This window comes from Triticum urartu, chromosome 3A (assembly GCF_056163025.1).
Source record: "Triticum urartu cultivar PI428250 chromosome 3A, HENAU_Tu73, whole genome shotgun sequence".
NCBI lineage: Eukaryota > Viridiplantae > Streptophyta > Magnoliopsida > Poales > Poaceae > Triticum > Triticum urartu.
The window spans coordinates 57,212,960-57,234,021 of record NC_141875.1 but is presented as its reverse complement, the minus strand read 5'-3'; the positions used below and the strand labels follow the sequence as shown (position 1 = coordinate 57,234,021).

The window sequence follows — 21,062 nt, the reverse complement described above, 5'->3', positions numbered from 1 at the left end:
CTCGCCACTACCGCGCCCTACTACCACTGAAGCGGTAAAGAGTTCAGAAGCTGAAAACAAGCAGTAGTACCCGTGACACTGGAACCATGGAAGTACCGCGCAAGCGGTACTACCGCTTCCTAGGGCGGTACTACCGCTAGAGAGCACCAAAAAGGCCTAAGCAAAACCAATGGATGCAGGAAAGCCTGAACTGCCATAACTTCTGTAAAAGAGCTCTGAATTGAGCAAAGTCAAGGTTGTTGGATAGATGAAGACAAATACTATCCAACAACAACACTTGAGCTTGTCAAGAAGATTACCATAAGCTCCAAAACTCAACATCCATCAGAGATGTGGCAGGGGGAGTATGCCTATGAATTAGAGATGTGAAACCTCCATCAGAGAAGAATCAGCATAAACTCCAACATCTAAAACATCATAGAAGATGCATATGTGAACTCCGTTTTCGATGAACTAGAACTTGTCAAGAAGATGACCATAAGCTCTAAAACTCACAAAGAGAAACACCAAACAAGAACCAAGAAAGATGACACAAGGATGTAATGGTTTGACCTCTTTACGAACGATACAATCAAGCTACTTACTTGAAAGCCCCCCTTGATAGTACAACAATTGATCCTATAACCCGGTCTCCCAACTACCACCATGAAACCGGTAAAATAGAAAACCTATCAAGGGCAAACATTTGCCTTGCACATAGTCCACTTGAGCTAGATGATGACGATCTTGATTTTCTCAAGCTGGACCACATTTCTTGATTGCATTGGCTCGATGAAGACTAGTTGATTGCTCTCCCATACTTCACTACGGGTGAGCCACTCTTCGGCATATCTTCACAAGTCCATTGTCACAACAATGGACGGCAAGCTTCAAGCATGATTTCTTCGTGATGCTTCACTTGAACTTGCACATGGGTTGTATGAGATCTCCCTCTCGACGCAAGCCCATGGAAACATACCTAACCCACAAGAAACTCTCACATAGACCATGGATTAGTGCACAAAGTGTAATGGATAATTCTTTCCTTACCATGCGATCACTTGATCCCGCATGGTACTTCTTCTACGCTTTGTGTGTTGATCAACTTGAATCACTCTTTGACTTAGTCTAGATCAACCTTGTATCATGTCTTCTTTATGACCAATCTTTGGATAATTCCTTGAATAACACCTTGGTCACCACATAAACTCCTTGAAACCAACAAATGGACTTCAAGAAATGCCTATGGACAGATCCTATGAATATAACTCAAGGCAACCATTAGTCCATAGAGATTGTCATTAATTACCAAAACCAAACATGGGGCACCACATGTTCTTTCAATAAGGATGGAATCGACCCGTGCTACTAGAATGGAACCAAGAGAACAAAAGCTTCTTTTCAGCTCCGCCTCGGCGCTCTCCAGCTCTGCTTCTGTAACCTCCGCCTCTGGAGCCACGAGAAGCGAAGCTGTCCGCCTCCCTATCGTTGCCAAGCGGCTAATCAGCGGACGATGTTCAGTCCACCATACTTGTCTTCAACGGGAGGAGAAGAGCGGTGGCCTTCCTGGGACCCGAGCAACGGCGACCTACCGTGCACTACTCTTCCACGCTGCCGGCGGCGCCCGTGGACATGTGGACTTCGTGGTCGTTGCGGCGGGGCGCGGCCTCAGCGGCGTCCTCCTCGTCGTCGGTCTCGTCGAATACCGCCTCGTTCGTCTCGTTGTCACACTCCTTGCCGACGGCTGACACCTCCGCCACGCACTAGCGGTACCGCCAGCGGGCGAGACAGATGTCGCGGGCGGTGCGGTACGACTCGAGCAATGCCTCCTGCTCCACCATGTCCGCGTTCGGTGGGACCGCCCTACTGGCGAGCCGCTCCTCCATCTGCAGATGCTCCTGAAGGAGATGGTGGTTGTAGGCGGCATCGACATGCGCCTCCCGAAACTGCCCCTCCCGCTCCTCCCATAGCATGTCCACATAATGGGCACTGGTCTCGTCAATGGTCAAGGTGCAGTGCTCCAACTGCCAACCGGCCAGCCAGTCCGCAGCAATAGTGGCCATCTCCTTCTTCTGGTCTGGCGTCAGCCCATCCCAAAGCAGTAGCGGGGGTTAAGGCCTCACCAACGAGGACAAGGATGACTAAGCCTAGATGCACCCAGGGCCGGCCCTGAGGGGGGGCAGGGGGGGGCGACCGCCCCGGGCCCCCAAGGTCAAGGGGCCCCCTCCCCAAGGCACATATGTAGCCGGCCCAGTGAGGCAGGCCAGGGATGCAGGGATCGCACAGGCCAGGCCGCCAGGGACGCAGCTTTCCTTTAATCTTGCAGACGCAAATCACGCACGTAGACGTGGCTTGCCTTCTTCTATCGTGACAATTCCTCAACTAGTGGATCTGTAGGTGTATGTCGTCATGTACAGACGTAGTCCATTCTCCCTTCAAAATTGAGATCTTTATTCCATATCTTCAGGCCCCGATCTCGCGAGTTTGTTTCTATCGGCCGCAGCGATTGCTGAGTCGATGGTTTGCTCAAGCCTGATGCGATGTCCCAATTGCTGGACGCCATTGCACATGGCCTCCCGCCTGCCGCCAGGGCCATGCACCAGTCCACTTTGCCTCATCGTCGCCATCGTCCGATCACGGACGCTGATCCAATCGATTTCAGGTATATCATATTACGTTTCTCACAATCTCAATCGTATTGCTAACTAACTAATTTACTTCCGCATACACGATGTATATCTTGCGTCATTCAACCTATAAAATATTTTTTCTTTAACTAAGTGTCTTTACGTATCATTTTGTATTTGTGTATATTAATCAGAATCCAAATACAACACGACGGCCGCGCTACATGCTACTACAAAATTCCTCCGTTTGAATTTATTAGGCTACTTCAAATGTTGAGCCTAAAGCAGGTTTAAATTTAACTCATAAAAAATATGAGTTATATGCCAAAAAACTATCATTGGGTTAGTATTCCATGGATGTTTTGAATGTTCTATATTTTGTGATATATAACACATAGATTATTAGTCAAATGTTAGGTCAAAAGTAGGCTAAAAACCCTACGAGGACTAATAAATCCGGACAGAGAAAGTACCGTATCGAGCATACAATGCTGAAATAACACAACTCGTCATGGGCAACACTTTTGGATCTCACAAAAAGGATCATCCAAACATAATTTCGTAGATACAATTGTGGGGATAACTATAGGAGCGAAGATGAGGTTGTGATTTAATAAATCACGTATCCGTTGCTATTATTATAATTTATATATAATATAAGGGGCCCCAGGTTCTAGATTCGTCCCGGGCCCCCAAAATCTCAAGATCGGCCCTGGATGCACCTACTAATAAATCCGGACAGAGAAAGTACCGTATCGAGCATACAATGCTGAAATAACACAACTCGTCATGGGCAACACTTTTGGATCTCACAAAAAGGATCATCCAAACATAATTTCGTAGATACAATTGTGGGGATAACTATAGGAGCGAAGATGAGGTTGTGATTTAATAAATCACGTATCCGTTGCTATTATTATAATTTATATATAATATAAGGGGCCCCAGGTTCTAGATTCGTCCCAGGCCCCCAAAATCTCAAGATCGGCCCTAGATGCACCTGAGACCGCCGACCGCCGTAGTTTCAGTTTTTTCATGTTTTTATTTTAAGTTATTATTAATGTAAGTGGACTCTGGCATACGTTTGAACTACCAAGTTTATTTATTTTAGGTTTTTATTTGGATCTAGTTTCATTTCATCTATAATTTGAGATGCTCGGCCGCATTGGACGCACTTACGTCACCCCGGCCAAAACAGAACACACTCTTCGCTCGGCCGACCTAAACAAATAAAAACTGGGTATGTTTGAGTTAGCGGTTGGAGTTGGTCTAATGCCTTGTACAATACTAGATGCTTAGAAAAATAAACCGGCTTTTTCTGAAGCACCAGTGCCCATTTCTATAGAAGAGACATATAATTAAACATCTATCATATACAAATAAGCACATATGTATAAGAAAAATCCGATTCATTTCTCTAAACACCTCCCTAAGCAGCTTGCATTACACAAGGCCTAAAAGGGAACGCAATTTCCTGCAACAACGACAACACCTGCTAGAGTTGCTCTTATTAAGTTCATAAAAAACTTATTTTATATCGAAATAAATAAGAACTGAATTTGAGACAACAAGACCAACGCTCAATAACAGACCACGGATCAGTTAAAGAAAAAAAAAACAGAGCGCGGATCGAAAACCAAAAGAAATCATTTGTCTCTTCCTCCTACCCGGACTATTCTACTACTACTACTGATGCTCAGCCTCAGGAGCGGCATGACGAAGGATGCCGCGGCGCGGCGGTCTTCATTTGCCATTCGAAACTGCTCCACGGACCACGCTGGAGTTGCTTCTCGGCCATATATGCACGTCCGGCTGGATTTACTTTTCGTGTGTGAGTCGTGCATTATTTTCTTTTATTTTTTTGCATCATTTGAGAGAGGCGAGGCGCCTGATGAAGATGTCGTATGCGTCGTCCCTGTCGAGCATGCTCACCCGAACGTACCTGGGGTCCGCGCCGAACTGGTTCCCGCTCCTCGTCAGGATCTTGTGCCCGCGGAGGAACCCCGCGCAGTCCTCCACGTCCTCCCTGTCGCACCGCAGCCACGCGAACGCTGCGAAAAGAGATCGAACAATGGCGCGAGGCGAGTGAGAACCGAGACCACGCGAGACATCCGGGCGAGCGTACGACATGCGTACGTACCAGGGTTATTGGCGGCCGTCTCGTTGGCGAAGTTGCAGCGGCCGGAGGTCTCGGCGGGCAGGCTGAAGATGCCGGAGGCGGCGGCGGCCTCGCGCAGCATCCTCCAGCGCTCCACCATCTTGCGCCGCCCGAAGTCGAACAGCCGGTGGCGCGAGGCGTCGCCGTCGACGTAGCCGTCGGAGACCGCGCTGAGCACCTTGGCGGCGCGCAGCTGCGAGTCCTTGGACACGCCGATGGTGTTGAGCTCCACGAACTTGGTCATCCGCCGCGCCACCTCCCGGTCCTTCACCAGCGCCCACCTGAATGCTCAACCATCGCATTTCGGTTCAGGTTCGGCAGTTCAGACTTCAGAGTAACACTCTTGTCTGAGGTGAAGTTGCAGCGAGCGACACTTACCCGATCCTCGTGCCGGCGTGGCCCGTGCTCTTGGACACGGTGAAGAGCATGATGTCGTGGTCGGCCCGTCGGGTGATGGGCGTGTACTGCGGCCAGTAGTAGGCGAGGTCATGGACGGCCTTCCCGGCGCCGGAGCTGAGCACGGCGTCGCGGATGGCGCCGTCGGGGTTGTTCGGGGAGCAGACCAGCTCGATGTAGGCGTCGCCCACGAACGAGTTTGCGTCGCCGGCCCAGCGGAAGAGCCCGGACCGGAGGAAGTCCGTGACGGCAGGGTACGACTGCATCCATGATCCATGATCAGATTCTTTCAGTGAATTTTATGTGAACTTATCCACTGAAGCAGATCGAGCCAGTGAACTGATGACTCGCTCACATTATCATAGTTCAGATTCAGATCCTCAAGAAAATAAACTATGTTTGAATAGCTAGTTCTCAGATAACCGGTTCTGTTTAAACACGAAAGCTGTTATAAGAATCTAAAATTTTGTTTGGGCAGCTTTTCAGTTTTTGAAAAACCGAAGTATTCAAAAACCACAGTATTCTTATGTGCGGAAAACAAATACTAAAAACCGTAGTTTTTCTCATGTGTGTCAAGTCCACCGAAGCGTTTGTTTTGCTGTAGTTTTCTTACAGATAACAATGGTGCATGCTAAGGGCATCTTTAACATGGACCTCAAACCACCCGTAACCGACTCGACGGCACGGTCCGGACGTTTTGTGTACCATTCAACGCGGGCCTATATCGGTTCGCTCGGTCTGGACGCACATTTTTCGGCAAACCGGAGACAAACTAGGGGGCTTTGCGGGCGTTCGGACCATTGCCACACCCACGACTGACAGCCCTGGCCCACAAAAAAAAACCACCCTCGCCCGCACACACTTCCCATCCCGCTGCCAGCTGTCCACATTCATGCCGCTGGAGAGCGGCCGCTCCGCATCGATGCCGGCGCAGAACGGACGCAACCTCTCACCGCCGGCATTGAAGCGGCGCACTCGCCGAGAGAGAGCTGCACTCCCAGCTTAACACTCCTCCTCGCCACATTCAAACGGCCACATACTGCCCGCCTTCCCTCATTAAACACGCGTGTGTGTCGAGAAACCTACTTTGGTCACACGTCCGTTCGTGAGCAGCCCGTCATTAAACACAACGTCGGTCAGCTCCGGCCATCCACTCACTATCTAGATGATGCCAGACGCCGGGCAAAATCACACACACTCCGCTCCCATCTGCTTCTTGAACTATTTTCTCTATAATCTTCATGGCATCCGGCGAGCAGGAAGAAGAGTTCTCCGACAAAAAAGCCGGCTGGGTGGCCCGTCGAGCCCGTCGGATAAGTGCCAGACAACTCCTTGCTCCACCCCCTTGACGCTCCAGGTCGCTGCAGGCCAGCTCGTGGAGGCAGAAGGTCCAAGCCGGCACGTCGTTCAACAACTTGTCGCTCCAAGCCAGCTCGCCGAGGAGTGGCGAATTGCTCCAAGCCGGCACACCGTGTTTGTATGAATTTCGTCCGGTTAATTCAGACAGTGGTTCAAATGTATGCAGAGAGCGTTAGATGGACGGCTTCCATATCCTTGTCCGTGGAGTGGTCTCCTGTCCACATACAGGAATCGATGCAAATTTACAGATCAATGTTGGAGATGTCCTAGCTCTGCAACACCTAAAAAGCAGCACGGCGGGATTAATCCAGCATGTGCTAGTGTAGGACCGGATTAATCACCTTCTGTCTCCTATAGTCATGTGTAAGAGTGTGCTCCAACGAGCTAGCTTGGTTCGTGCACGTACACGGCGACGTCAACAGGCTAAGCTCTCCCCGACGATTTCTCTTTCAGTTTTGAAATAAGTGGTTAGGACCTCTTTTTTGCAGAAAAACTTCAGCATGAGAGATACCCCAGTAACTTGAACTACATTAATGTTTTAAGCCAAACACGTCAAAACATTTAATACCAAGTTTACTCCCAAACACATCCTAAAATGTGGATAAGTTGAACTAGGTTCTACAAAAAAACAATCCGCAAAAAATGAGTTTTTGGAAAAACCACAAATAACCGCTTTCCTATAATACCAGTTTTCTACGCACGTGTAGATGGCAAGGGACTCCGACGTCCTCGTCGTAGTGAGCGACTGAGCTACTGCCGCTGGCTTGTAACCTCCAGCAAGCCCGTGGCGGCGTGTTGTTCCGGGCGCCCATTGACAACTGCGACACCATCGACGACAGTATGTTGCTCCCGGCGCGAGCGGTGCGGCCTAACGCCCATGACGATAGCTGTGACATCATCTACTTGACACCATGGACGGCGGCGTGTTGTTCTCAGGCGTGAGCGGCATGACCTCCTCGGCACCCATGGTGGCGACGACTGCGACACCATGGACGATGGCATGTTGCTCTTGTGCAGCGCCGCTCCTCAGCGTCCATGGCGACGGGTATGGCACCAACGTGTTGTTCTCGACGCCAGGAGCACGGCCGCCTCAGCGCCTATGGCGACGACTATGACATCGGGACGCTGCTTCGGTGTCGTAACTGCACGTGCAGTTGGGTCATTGACATGTGGACCAGCTGTCTGTTAGGCTCACATGTCAGTGACCCAACTGCAGGTGCAGTTACGGCACTGAAGCTCCGTCCATGACAGTGATGGAGGCATGCTGCTCCTGCAGCAAGCAATGGGACCTCCTCGACGTGGTGACTGCTGCGACACCCGCGGGTCAGAGAGCCATTTTACTATGGACAATAGTCTCCCGCCTGAGACCATTGGCACGTTGCCCAGACAGATGAGACCATTGGCATGGTGCCCGGACGGCCCATCGTCTGTGCTTGCAGCAGGATGAGTACGGAGACTATTAGGCCAACTTCAACACGACCCCATTTTGTCCATGCGTATTCGTTTAAGTCTAAACGGACAAATACGATGGCCCAACGCAGCGACCCATCCTATTTTTCTACCCGCTCTGTGTCGCTCGGATCTATTTTCGTTCTAAATTTGGGTCAGATTCGGGTCCAAAGCAAACAAAATCCGGGCGTTTTCTGAATCCATGTGGTCCGGCTATCCGTTGCATGTGAGCCATGGCCCGTTTGTCATCGAAACAAGAGGGGGCCACCCACCCACACATCTCTCTCTCTCTCCTCTTTTCTCTATTTCTCCCCCACCGATGCCGACCATGGATGCCCACTAGTCCACCTCGACGCCGCTGCCGAAGGTCAGCCACTCCACTGCCCTGTCGTCGTCGCCCTCCCCGGGTACTCGTGCGTGCTGCTGCCCTGCACGACGAGCTCCGGCATGGCGCCCTGCTGCTGCTCCAGCCGCCGAAGAACTTGGGCACGACAGCGACGGCCGAACCAGCGTCCGTGCTCCACCGTGTTGTGCTCGCGCTTGTCGCCATGGTCGCGGGGCAGCAGCAGGTGCTGCTCGAGCTCGTCGCCCGTGCCGGAGCCGGTGGTCCTCTCGCGGGCCAGCAGCAGGTGCTGCCAGAGCTCGTCGCCCATGCTCCAGAAGGATGGCGCCACCTCGTGATCCTCTCGCGGGCACTTCCTGAGGAGGAAGACGGCGGCAGTGGAGGGCGCGGAGGAGCAGGAGAAGACGACGGGGTGGTGCCGGAGCCGGTGGCCGCCAGGATGGAGGGCCCGGCCTGGCTGAGTAGCCACTCCACAGTCTGCCCGTCGGAGTTGAGCCCTAGCTCGCGGGTGAGCTGCAACACGCGCGCCGCGCACATGCCGCCCACGCCGTTCACCTCGCCGTGCCGATCCTTGGCAACCTTCGCCGCCCCCCGCCTTTCTCGGCTTTGGCATCGCGCTCCTGGAGCTCACGTACACGCTCGCCGTGCACATGCCGCCCGCGCCGTTCACCTCGCCGCGCCCGCCTTTCTCGGCTTCGGCATCACGCTCCTGGAGCTGACGTACGCGCTCGCCGCTCGACCCCAAGGCAGTGCTGCTCCGCTCGCTGCGCTCTGCAGCGGCCGTACCGCCCCCACCAGGTGTTCGACGATATGCCGGGGTGAACATGTCACCAAATGAAGCAGCACCGTTGGGTTCATACGCTCTGTCCGGACGCCGAAGTCTGTCCGCTGTCTGTTTTAACGCCCAGACAAATAAAATGTGGATAAAAACAGATTAAAAAAATGGGTTGTGCGTTGAAGTTGGTCTACGTCGCGAAGCTCAAATCCAAGCTCCGCGGAATCTGTAGCACATAATACTACCCGTGTGATTAAGCTCATGTTGCTCCCCAACAAAGAACTACTCCCTCCGTTCGGAATTACTGGTCTCAGAAATGGATGTATCTAGAACTAAAATACGTCTAGATACATCTATTTCTGTGACAAGTAATTCCAAACGAAGGGAGTACCTACATAATCACATTTTAGTTTTTCTCGATCCAAATAAGGATTTATATATACTCCCTCCATCCCAAATTAGTTAACTCAGATTTGCTTCACTTTTTTCTTGAGTTTAGAGTTGCTTGGGTGTGCGACCATCCACTAATAAAGTGGCACATGTTCTGAGGGTGGTATCAAGTCATCGTGTAAAATCTGGCTCCCCGTGTCTCTCGAGTGTGTTAGCTCGGGGATTGTTTCGGATTGGGCCCTAAACTTTGAATAAAGCAACAACGTTCCTCTAAAATTTTTTTTGTCTGGATACAGATGTATCTAAACATGTTTATCTTTTTGTGGGTAATATTTAGACATGTTTTAGTTAGATACATCTATACCTGACAAATACTCCCTCCGTCCGAAAATGCTTGTCATCAAAATAAACAAAAAAAATTGTATCTAGAACTAAAATACATCTAGATACATCCCCTTTTATCCATTTTGATGACAAGTATTTTTAGATGGAAAGAATATAAGCCAACTAATTTGATACGGAGGTTGTACTTATTGACAGAAAAATTGAGTATAAGCCCTCCTAAAATCTGTTTTCCACAATCTGGCGAACTCGCGTGCCAGAGAGCCATTTTTAGGCCCCGTTCGGTGTCCATCCGCTCCACTACTGAGCCATTTTTAGGCCCCATGTCCATCCGCTCCACTGCTCCGCTCCGGGAACGGACGAAGCTGCAGTGAAAAGTTTTGGAGTGGGTGAAACGATGCTCCGCGGATTTCAAGGAGCCGGCGCATTGCCGAATAGGGCCTTACTCTGGCTGAGACCATTGGCACGGTGTCCGGACGGCCCAGCCCCTGCGTCTATGCTTGCCATTGGCATGGCGAGCGGCAGGATGAGTACGGAGTCTTCCGGGTGACCAACATAGCACGTCGCGAAGCTCAAATCCAAGCTGGCTTGCCACGGGACAGTGTACACACTTGATAAATAATGGGGCAAATTCACTATCCATCGTGATTTACCCGGGCAACGTGGAAAACAATGGGCTTCGGCTAATATTTAAATAATGACTAATTAACATATGAAGTGGTAATTCTAAAAAAAGCTGGGGTGGAAGGCGATTCCGGCGATTCCGATAGAATCGCCAAAAACTGACCCTATATAAGCCTACAAAGTGCACTCCCTTGACCAAGCGTAATGTGCAGCAGTCATGGTCTGCCATTCCCTTCTTCCAAGAAAAATACTCGAGAGAAATCGAGCAGTCACAGACTTGTTCTCTCCTAAAAAAAGGAAAAAAGAGCCTGTTGGGCACCAACGGGGCACTTCGGCTGTTTCCTTTCTCACACCCAAAGAAATGACATTTTTTTTTACAACAAACTTGCTCAAGCGTTACACTCACGTATTTTTTTAATGAAGAAATGACTTTAGTGGTATTGTTGGTGAAAAAAAAACAAAATTAGCACTATATTAGTGTGAATATATTCAATTATGAACCCAGGCTCATCTGCTCTTAATGAACAGAAAAATCAAAAGAAAATATAGAAGAAAATTCAAAAGAAAAATCTCAATTTTTTTGTCAACTAAGACACTCATATGCGTGATGTCCTGAAAAATTTCATCATGTTTGGACATCTGAGGACCTTATAGCAAAATAGACAAAATCGGTCTTAACATTGCATGAAAAGTAAACTTTCTCATGGACCCTACTTTTTTCTGCCGAGAGCTACTCATATGTGCAAACACAACCAAATTTGACTCGGACATCACATACTCAAACGTCTTCTTATGCCAAAATAAAAATAATCAGTTTCTTTTAAAAATTTGCTAGTATTTTTTTTATTTTACTGTTCACACAAAGGAGCCGGATCGCCCTGTCCATATATTAGTGTTACTATTCCCTCTATATTTTCCTAAAAAATTGTTTTTCCTGCTAAGATTTTTTACAGGTTATTTAGATGAAAATTTTATACGAGTATGTCAGTAGGTCAAGTTTGTTCGAAAAAAGTTTCAAATATTTTTTACTTTTATTTCTCTGAATTATACAATTAGGCTCAAGCCTGTCCAGGCTTCACAAAAGTTCTGGCTCCGCGACTGAATCCAAGCTCCATGAAATCTGTAGTACATAATACTACTCGTGTGATTAAGCTCCCATTGCTTCCCAGACAAATAACTACTACATACTAGTCCATTTTTTTTTCTCGATCCATTCCAAGCAAGAGTTTATATATACTTATCTCAACAGAAAAACTAACTAAAACTGGTTTTCCTAAAAATCCTCCCAAAGCTGGTTTTCCACAATCTAGCGATCTCTAGGAGAGTGTTGGGATCTCCTCCGCTCCCAGCTCCTGGATGGTTGTCTGAGGCTCCATCTCCCAAATCAGGAGTAGATATCATGTTCGGCAGCTAACTCCACTCTCTACAGTCAGCTTGGTGTGGTTCAGGTAGACGCTGCATGCGAGCGAGAAAATTGGATCGAGTGAGCCGGCAAGTTAGGCGTGTTTGGTTCATAAGTTTTAGGACTTTTTTTAGTCCCAACTTATAAGTCTCAAGTCCCTAAAAAATTCCTACCTGTTTGGTTCCTGGGACTTATAAGTCTTTATAAGACCATATTACAACTATAAGTCTCTATAAGTTCCTCCTTGAAAGTCTTATTTCATAAGTCTCAAATGCCCACTTTAAATCCCTATAAGTCCCTTCTGTTTGGTTTAGATGGTACTTATAGGGACTTATTTAAGTCCCTAGACCAATAAGTCCCTGGAACAAACACCCTCTTAGTCTGTTAGTGGCATGTGGAGCTCGGTTTCCTGCTGGATTGAACTACAGTCTGCTCCGCTCCACTCTTCATGCTCCATGGAGTTGTAGCATTCGGCACCGCTCCGCTCGCTCCGGAAGCAGAGCTGGGGAGTGCCGGAGCGGAGTGAGGGGGTGTTTGTTTAAAGGGACTTTTTTGTATAGGGACTAGAAAAAGTCCCTCTTAGCTTTTTAGAGACTAAACTAGGCATTTGAGACTAAATGAAGAAGACTCTCAAGGAGTCTTTTTGGGACTTTTCCAACAATGCCCCTCCATGCACCTATTGGCCCGCCACCCCACGGTGTTGTTTAATTGTTATTTTTTTATATACTAGAGGCAACATGGTCATTTAATAAACTCTAGAAAGGGACTAGGGACTTTTTAGTTTCTGAAAACAAACAGGGAGAGAGTTTTTAGGGAAGAGACTTTTTAGTTAGGACTAGAAAAAGTCCTAGGACCGGAGAACCAAACACCACCTGAATCCAAACACGCTCTAGGCAGCAGGTTTTATCCGCTGTAGCGTCTTGTTCTTTTGCAGTAGGTTGTGGCCTGCGTGCCCTTTATCTTGTTGTGTCTATTCTATCCGCCGTCGGGCTGCCGATACTGTGTGTGTTTCTGGGACTGGTGGTTTTGTTTGACTTTATTTGTAAAGTTGGGCATATGCCTTTCTCTAAAAAAGGTAGTAAGTTTTTGCTCCGCAGTTAATTTCGATGGCCAACAACAGCTGCAACAACAACAAAGCCTTTAGTCCCAAACAAGTTAGGATAGGCTAAAGGTGAAACCCCATAAGATCCCTGCAGTTAGTTTCGACAGTTGTATTTCCATTAAGCGAATAATGGAAAGGGGTAAAACTCGGTTGGAAAAAAGGGAAAATAAACTATGGGCTAGACACTGGCACCCCATTACTGAGCTGAGCTGAGCACATGACTAATCACCAGATGTGGAACACACACATGACAATGGAATCTTAGCAACAGAGTGCCCTGCACTTTCCTGTTTCCCCAGGTTAAGTACACAGATCAATCATGGCACATGAGGTTAAGCACAAGCCGCAGACGGCGCCGCCGCCACGCCATGTGTTAGCCATACTCTCATCATCAGCACATGCCGACGGAAATTCGCGGGGACAAGGAGTTCGGAGTCCCATCTCTGCTCTGCTGCCCTAATAACATGCTAAAACTCCCCGGGACTGAGATTCAGATCTGGTTCTAGAAGCCCATGCCCATGATTGCTTACAGGGACACTCGTCGGTCGGCTCACCGGCAAATCGCCGTGATGCCTTGCCGGCCCTACGAGAAGTCTCATCACGCCATAGGGTTAACCACCATGTGGGCGCGGTGGTTCTGGGACAAGAAAATGGGGACAGAGAGAAATCGGTGGCACCATCGGGTGTCCCCCGCTGTCCTAATCTCTCTGCCCCATCTCCTCATCATTTTTAGTGGGGAATGATACGATATTGACAGGCCCTGGCATCCTTGTCACACAACATTTCATCTCCCCGATGCACTTGCCATTGGTTTATGCCACCCAAGATCCGGTGTGCCTTTGTGTTGTTAAATCTGAACTTTCGAGGAATTTTTTTTGGTGGTGGTATCGCACTTACCGAGTAGTAGGGCGCCGTGGAGACGACGCTGGTGGGCTCGGCGGCGTCGGCGGGCGACAGGGCGTAGAGCGCCGCCATGAAGAGCTGCGTGGATCCGGTGCCGACGAGGACGTGGTAGCCGTCCACGGCGGCGTTGCCGACGGTGCGGTGGAGCCGCCGCACCTGCTGGTCGAACAGAGGCTCCATGAACCAGCATACGTTGCCAACGTCTGAAAAGTAGGACATCGTCTGCCACCCCGGGATTACGAGCTCCGCCGCGTCGCCGGTCTCCCGCCAGAAGGCCTCAAACATGGTCGGGTCCCCGCTGCAGCCGACAGAACGAATGTCAAACGCGTTTGTAAACTGAGATGAGATGGGAATAGATTCGAAGTTCTTTTAAAAAAAGAGGTGAGAATAGATTCGAGCGCGGGCGGCCATCAACTATGATTCGAGCTCATGTGGTGCTGCATCGATGGCGGGAATAGACTAGTTGCGAAAATGAGAGCAAAATCATGGCGACAGGTACATGCACCGCGGATGAATCTGGCATCGATCGGCCCCAGATCGGCATCCATTCCTCCTTGACATTGACACTGAACAGGGACATGCTCCGCCGGGCGGAACGCCCATCGCCGGCTCTTCACATTGCAGATATTTTGATGCACAAATTTACCACAGAAAAAATTACGAGGAACAGGGGCTTACTGGTCTAGATTAATAACAGAATCGGAGGTTACTGAAGGCTTCCCGGTCGACGGCGCCCTCGCCGCCGCGCCGCTCGTGCCCGGCGGCGGGGCGCAGGCGTGATGTTGCTGATCAGGAGAGATGACACCGGGGTGGTGCGGGTGGCTGACGATGTACTGGTGGAGTAGGAGCGGGAGTGCGGCGACATTCAATGCGACAGACACAAAGATGAAGACTCGCCATAGTGGCATGCGCCCCGCCGGCCGCCTCCTGCCGGAGGTCTTGGTGGCGGAGCATACGCTGCCGCCGCCTCTTGGCTTCGCTCCTCGGAGCGCCGGGCCGCCGCCGTTCGCGGTCACAGCGTGTTCCTCTCGGCAGGGCGCGCCACCGCTGCCGCTGCCTCGGGGAGAGGCGATCACGTGCGCCGACGGCGGCATTAGGCCGCCGTTCACTTGGAGCTCCGCCGACGTGCGCCGTCGGGGCGCCGCCATGACGCCCGGAGGAATCGATGCTTTTGTGGTGTGAACCAGCCCAGCAAAAATCGAAAAAACAACAACTGTCTTTTGGCGAGAAAGGGCTCTTCGACCGGCTGGAATCAGCCGGGTTTTTGGGAAGAAAGATCTCCCTCCTGTTTCAGCTCGGACCTAGGACCTCGGAGCTGATTTACTTTGAGCAAGTAATGAACCGCTCTCCCTCCTCTCTCTCTCTCTCTCTCTCTAGCGCTGAGGTGACTTCGCTGGCGCACAGGCCACTCTCTCTCCTGTTGGGCTGTGACTTTGAGCAGCTGAAGCACTGGAGCAGTGATGAGGACGAGAGAGGAGGTGGGGCAAGGAGAGAGAATAGACGTCTGTGGGATGGGAGGGGTCGACGGAGACCCAGAGCGTCCAGCCTGCCGTTCTGGCTATGGCGCAGAGGTAGAGGGAAGAGCAGCCGGCCTCCACTGCACGGCTTTATTTATATTCCTTCTGTTTATGTTCAGAGGTCCAGGGAGCGGGCCCTATGGATGTGCACTGCCCATAGCTCCTACTTCAGCGACAGCGAGGAATTGTCAAATACTCGTTCTATAACGTAGTTTTTTATTAAAAAAACTCAAACCTTATAAACTTCGATCATATTATAGAGAAAAATATATTTGAAATATCAAATGGATATCATAAGAGACATTATGAGTTCTATTTTCATATCATAAGAAACTCGGCTGGGCAGCCGTTGGATCAAAAGCATGCTGAGATTCGTGCTGTTGTGTAGTTGTACTGTCTTTTTAAGGCTTGTAGTTGTACCGTCACGTTTTTTTAAGGTGAAGTCAATTTTATTCATCAAAAATCACAGAGTGGGGGATACAATTCAGGTCATAAGGTTGGCCAAACCAAACGTGGTGCCTTAGATTCAACGAGAGTGAATACTTGTCTAGACTATGTGATGGGGCACCCCTCTGGTATTTCTTTGGCTCATCTTGTGTTTTCTGTATACAAAAAATCTCAAAAAAATTCACTGCGTTTGGACTCCGTTTGGTATTGATTTTCTGCGAAGTAAAAAACAAGCAAAACGATAGCAACTGGCACTGGGCACTATGTCAATAGTCTCAAAAAATAATATAAAGTTGCTCTAAAATGATTGTAAAACATCCAAAAAGATAATATAACAACATGAAACAATAAAAAAATTATAGATACGTTGGAGACATATCAACATGCCAAGTTTAATTCCTACTTGCCCTCGAGTAGGTAAATGATAAAAACGGAATTTTGGATGTGGAATGCTGCCTAACATGTTCAACACATATTCTTTTCTTTTGTAGCATGGACATATAGACTTTTATATGATTCAAAACAATAGTCTAGTTTTGACATGAAGGTTTCAATACTTGAGCATATCAACAAGCAACCATGTCTTTAAAAATATCAACACTAAAGCAAGTTATCCCTAGCCCATCATGCTCAGTAATTGATCCATTCATGAAACACACTCGCATATTAGCTATACCCAATGCTCAAGTACGATTATAGTTATAGCTGGCCAAACGGGCCATGCTAACAGGCCAACCCGGTAGCATGCAGGACCGACACGACCCAGGCTAAACGGGCCAGGCCCGGCACGCGACACGCCATGGGCCGTGCCTGGGCCTGGAGGCTAGGCACGCAGGCCGGCACGGCATGGCCCGTTTATGTTTTTTTGAAAAATATAAATATATATGTCCTATATAAATACCTAATACCCTAATATGTTTAATATTTTCATAGTGCATGCGTATTTTATTAGTGCTTGAATCTAAGTAGTAGTAGTGTTATAGTGTAGTCTTTGTATTTTTTGTATCCTTTTGTAATTATAGAGTATGTCTTGTATTCTTTTATTCTTTCAGATGGGAGTTTTAATGATGTACATGTGCTAATAAAACTCTAGATTTATCTCACATAATAGTCTACCAAATTTTGCAATTTTCTACATTTTTTGGCCTTTTTTTTGCTGTTTTCAGAGGTATTACGAAGAAAAAGAAAAAAATCACGCCAGACAGGCCAGCGTCCTCCAATGGGCCGGCGTGCCTGGGCGTGCCGCGTGCCGGCCCACGTAGCCTACGTGCCGTGCCTGGGCTGCTAGCTCCCGCCCGTGGGCCGGCATGGCACGACTCAGTTATTATTCGTGCCAAGACGGGCCGTGCCGTGCCAGACACGTTTACGGCGGGCCGGACCGTGTCGTGCCGGCCCGGCCCGTTTGGTCAGGTATGATCATAGTGCCCCTTAGTTGGTGCTTTATAAGAGAAGATGAAGACTCAAATAAAATAAAAATTGCATAAAGTAAAAAAGAAAGACCCTTCACAGAGGGAAGTAGGGATTTGTAGAGGTGCCAGAGCTCAAAGCGAAAAAATAGAGATAAAACATTTTGGGTGGCATGCTTTTCCATTCAATAAAAATGATCGAGTAGTTCTCAAACAGAAATTAAGGTTGATTCCTTTTTTCCACCATACTTTCACATTCCACGGCTAACCGTATCCACGGGTACCGTCCATACCAACACTTTTCAAGAAATTTATTATTTGACAACACAAAGTAAATTCATTTTTTATTTCGGGATTGGGCATCCTTAATACCTTTGTCGTACTCTCGTGCAATGACAAGTGAATAAACACTCATCTTGAGAATAACACATCTAGCATGGAAAAATATCAGCCACCCATACCGTTTCATGAGCGGTACGAGCACACAAAAAGAACATTTATTTTGAAAATTAGAGATGGCACATACAAATTTTCTTAGAGTGGCAAAAAGAATACTACATATAGGTAGGCATGGTGGACTCATATGGCAAAACTGGGTTTAAGGATTTTGGATGCACAAGTAGTATTCCCACTTAGTGCAAGGGAAGGCTAGCAAATAGATCGAGAAGCATCCAACCAAGAAACGAAAAATCACATAATCGAGCATTAAGCATAACTAACACCGAATAATGCACCACAAGTAGGATGTAATTCCATTGCATAACTATTGACTTTCGTGCTTGCATAGGGAATCACAAACCTTAACAACAATATTCTTACTAAAACATAATTATTCACCAACATGACTCACATATCATTATCATCATATCGCAAAACTATTACAAGGAATCAAATTTATTTTGTCCAATAATTTTCATGAAAGTTTTTATTATATCCCTCTTGAATATCTATCACTTTGGGACTAGTTTCATATGTTGCTTTTGATAGCTCAAATAAATTTACGTGAAGAACATGAGCATACAAATTTCTTCTCTCAAAATAATTAAAGTGAAGCATGAGAGAATTTCTTAAAAAAATTACTAACTCTCAAATAAATCTAAGTGAAGCATGAGACTATTTCTTCAAAATTATTAAAGCACACCGTGCTCAAAAAGATATAAGTGAAGCACTAGAGTAATTCCATAGCTCAAAAAATTTAAGTGAAGCACATAGAGAAATTCTAACAAATCATAGCATAATTTTGGCTCTCTCAAATAGGTGTGTCCAGCAAGGAGAGATGACACAAACTAAAAAGCAAAACAAGCAAAGACTCATATAATACAAAACGCTCCAAACAAAACTCATGATATGTGACGAATAAAAATATAGCTCCAAGTAAAATACTCGGGGCATCCCCAAGCTTAGTTGCCTGTTCCTTTTTGGATAATAACTTGGGGTGCCACGAGGCATCCCCAAACTTAGGCTCTTCTTACTCTTATTCCTTCATCCATCGTGATCTCACCCAAAAATTGAAAACTTCAATCGCACAAAACTTAACAAAATCTTCGTGAGATATGTTAGTATAGCAAAGTAAATCACTACTCTAAGTACTGTTGCAAACCCATTCATATTTTATTTCCGCATTATATCTACTGTATTCCAACTTTACTATGGCTCATACCCGCCGGTAAAGTCCATAGATTCATCAAAATAAGCACACAACGCAAAGAAAAACAGAATCTGACAAAAACAGAATAGTCTATAGCAATCTGAAATCTACGAATACTTCTATAACTCCGTTTTTTTGAAAAATTAGGACAACATAGGAAATTTGTATATCAATCTTGTGTAAAAACATCAGAATTATATCACACTTTTGTGATTAAATAAATTTTTTACTAGCGCAAAAGTTTCTGTTTTTCAACAAGATCAAATCAACTATCACCAAACATGATCCCATAGGCTTTGCTTGACCCAAACACTAATTAAAACATGAAAACACAAACATAACAGTAGCATAATTTTGCAAACACTCAAGAACAGAAATAAAAAGGCAAAAATAAAATTTATTCATTGGGTTGCCTCCCAACAAGCGCTATCGTTTTACACCCCTAGCTAGTCACTGAGATTTCGTTGATGCTCACATGAAAGATAATAATTAAAACACAAAGAGCGGATCATAAAACATGTGGCAAATAAAATTGAGTCTAATATACTTCCTATGCATAGGAATTTTATAGGCAAACAAATTATCAAGACAACAAATATCTAGCATATGCAAAGGAGAGAAATAAAACATTGACAATCTCAACATAACGAGATGTAATCTAGTAACATGAAAATTTCTACAACCATATTTTCCTCTCTCATAATAATTACATGTAAGATCATAATCAAATTAAACAATATAGCTATCATAAAAAATTTCTCTTCATGATCCACATGCATGCAAAGTTGACACTCTTCCAATATAGCGGGATTATCATCAAATAAAGTCATGACCTCTCCAAACCCACTTTTATCAAAATTTTCATAAGATTGATTAAGCTCCAAAGTAGTGGGATCATTATTACCTAATGTAAAAACTCTTCCAAACCCACTTTAAATATTATTGCAAACATTACTATCAATATCATAATCATTATGAGGCTTAAATAAATTTCCAAGATCATAAGAAGCATCACCCAAATCATGATCATTACAATAAGTAGTGGATATAGCAAAATTAGCATCCCCAAGCTTGGGGTTTTGCATATTATTAGCACAATTGTCCTTAATAGAATTTATAGTAAAATCATAGCAATCATGCTTTTCATTCAAGGAGCTATCATGAATCACTTCATAAATTTCTTCATCACAATTTTCAGATTCATGAATCTCAAGCAAAACTTCATAAAGATAATCTAGTGCACTCAACTCACTAGCAATTGGTTCATCATAATTGGATCTTTTAAAAAGATTAACAAGTGGATGGGGATCCATATCAATAGATTTTTATCAAGCAAAGATGCAAGCATATAGAAGGCACATGGCAACACAAGCAAACAAAAGTTCAAACAAGAAAAAGGCAAACGAAAAAGAAGGCGAATAAAAAGGCAAATTTTGTGAAGTGAGGGAGATGAAAACGAGAGGCAAATGGAAAATAATGTAAATTGTAAGGAGATGAGATTTTTGATTAGGAACCTGATAGATGTTGATGACGTCTCCCCGACGACGATGCCAGAAGTCCTTTCTTGATGGCTCCTGTCCGCGTCTGTATTTTCCCCGAAGAGGAAGGGATGATGCAACACAGCTACGGTATGTATTTCCCTCAGTGATGAGATCAAGGTTATCGAAACAGTAGGAGAACCACACAACACTATGTAAACGGTACCTACACACAAAGAACAAATACTTGCAACCAACGTGTAAGAGGGGTTGTCAATCCCTCCCGGGTAAAAGATAGATTGGTTTGTAGTAGAATGGATAAATAGATCTCGCGAAAACGCAAAATAAAATAAATAACAAAAAAATGCAGCAAGGTATTTTTTGGGTTTTTGGAATAATAGATCTAAAAATAAAAGACGCAAATAATAGATCGGAAAGCAAATATGATAAAGAATAGACCCGATGGCCATATATTTCACTAGTGGCTTCTCTCAAGAAAAATATCATACGGCGGGTAAACAAATTACTGTTGGGAAATTGATAGAACTTCAAATAATCATGACGATATCCAGGTAATGATCATTATATAGGCATCACATCCAAGATTAGTAGACCGACTCCTGCCTGCATCTACTACTATTACTCCACACATCGACTGCTATCCAACATGCATCTAGTGTATTAAGTTCATGGAAAAACGGAGTAATGCAATAAGAA

At 46.4% G+C, this 21,062-nt stretch overlaps 1 protein-coding gene across 2 annotated transcripts; it reads right to left on the bottom strand.

Moving 5' to 3' along the window:
• Positions 1–4,121: 4,121 nt before the first annotated feature.
• LOC125542788 (tryptophan aminotransferase-related protein 2) lies at positions 4,122–15,461 on the bottom strand. 2 transcript variants are annotated; one of them, XM_048705961.2, is made up of 5 exons: positions 14,528–15,440; positions 13,844–14,147; positions 5,143–5,420; positions 4,747–5,045; positions 4,122–4,657 (listed from the first exon to the last, which is right to left on the bottom strand). In XM_048705961.2, exons 1-5 carry the CDS (start codon positions 14,995–14,997, stop codon positions 4,473–4,475), a joined length of 1,536 nt encoding a protein of 511 aa, XP_048561918.1. In that variant the 5' UTR covers positions 14,998–15,440; the 3' UTR covers positions 4,122–4,472. The 2 variants fall into 2 exon arrangements, with proteins under 2 accessions (XP_048561918.1, XP_048561917.1); XM_048705960.2 differs by lacking the exons at positions 4,122–4,657; positions 4,747–5,045; positions 5,143–5,420 and adding an exon at positions 8,214–9,203 and having other exon boundaries at positions 14,528–15,461.
• Between the last annotated feature and the right edge of the window lie 5,601 nt (positions 15,462–21,062).

Coding starts and splice junctions, on each gene's coding strand:
- LOC125542788 (XM_048705960.2), bottom strand. CDS start 14,997: ATGGCGGCGCCCCGACGGCGCACGTCGGCGGAGCTCCAAGTGAACGGC. Junction 14,148..14,527: donor TCTGTTATTAATCTAGACCA/GTAAGCCCCTGT, acceptor TGTCGGCTGCAG/CGGGGACCCGACCATGTTTG. Junction 9,204..13,843: donor CCACGGCGCCCTACTACTCG/GTAAGTGCGATA, acceptor GCGTTAAAACAG/ACAGCGGACAGACTTCGGCG.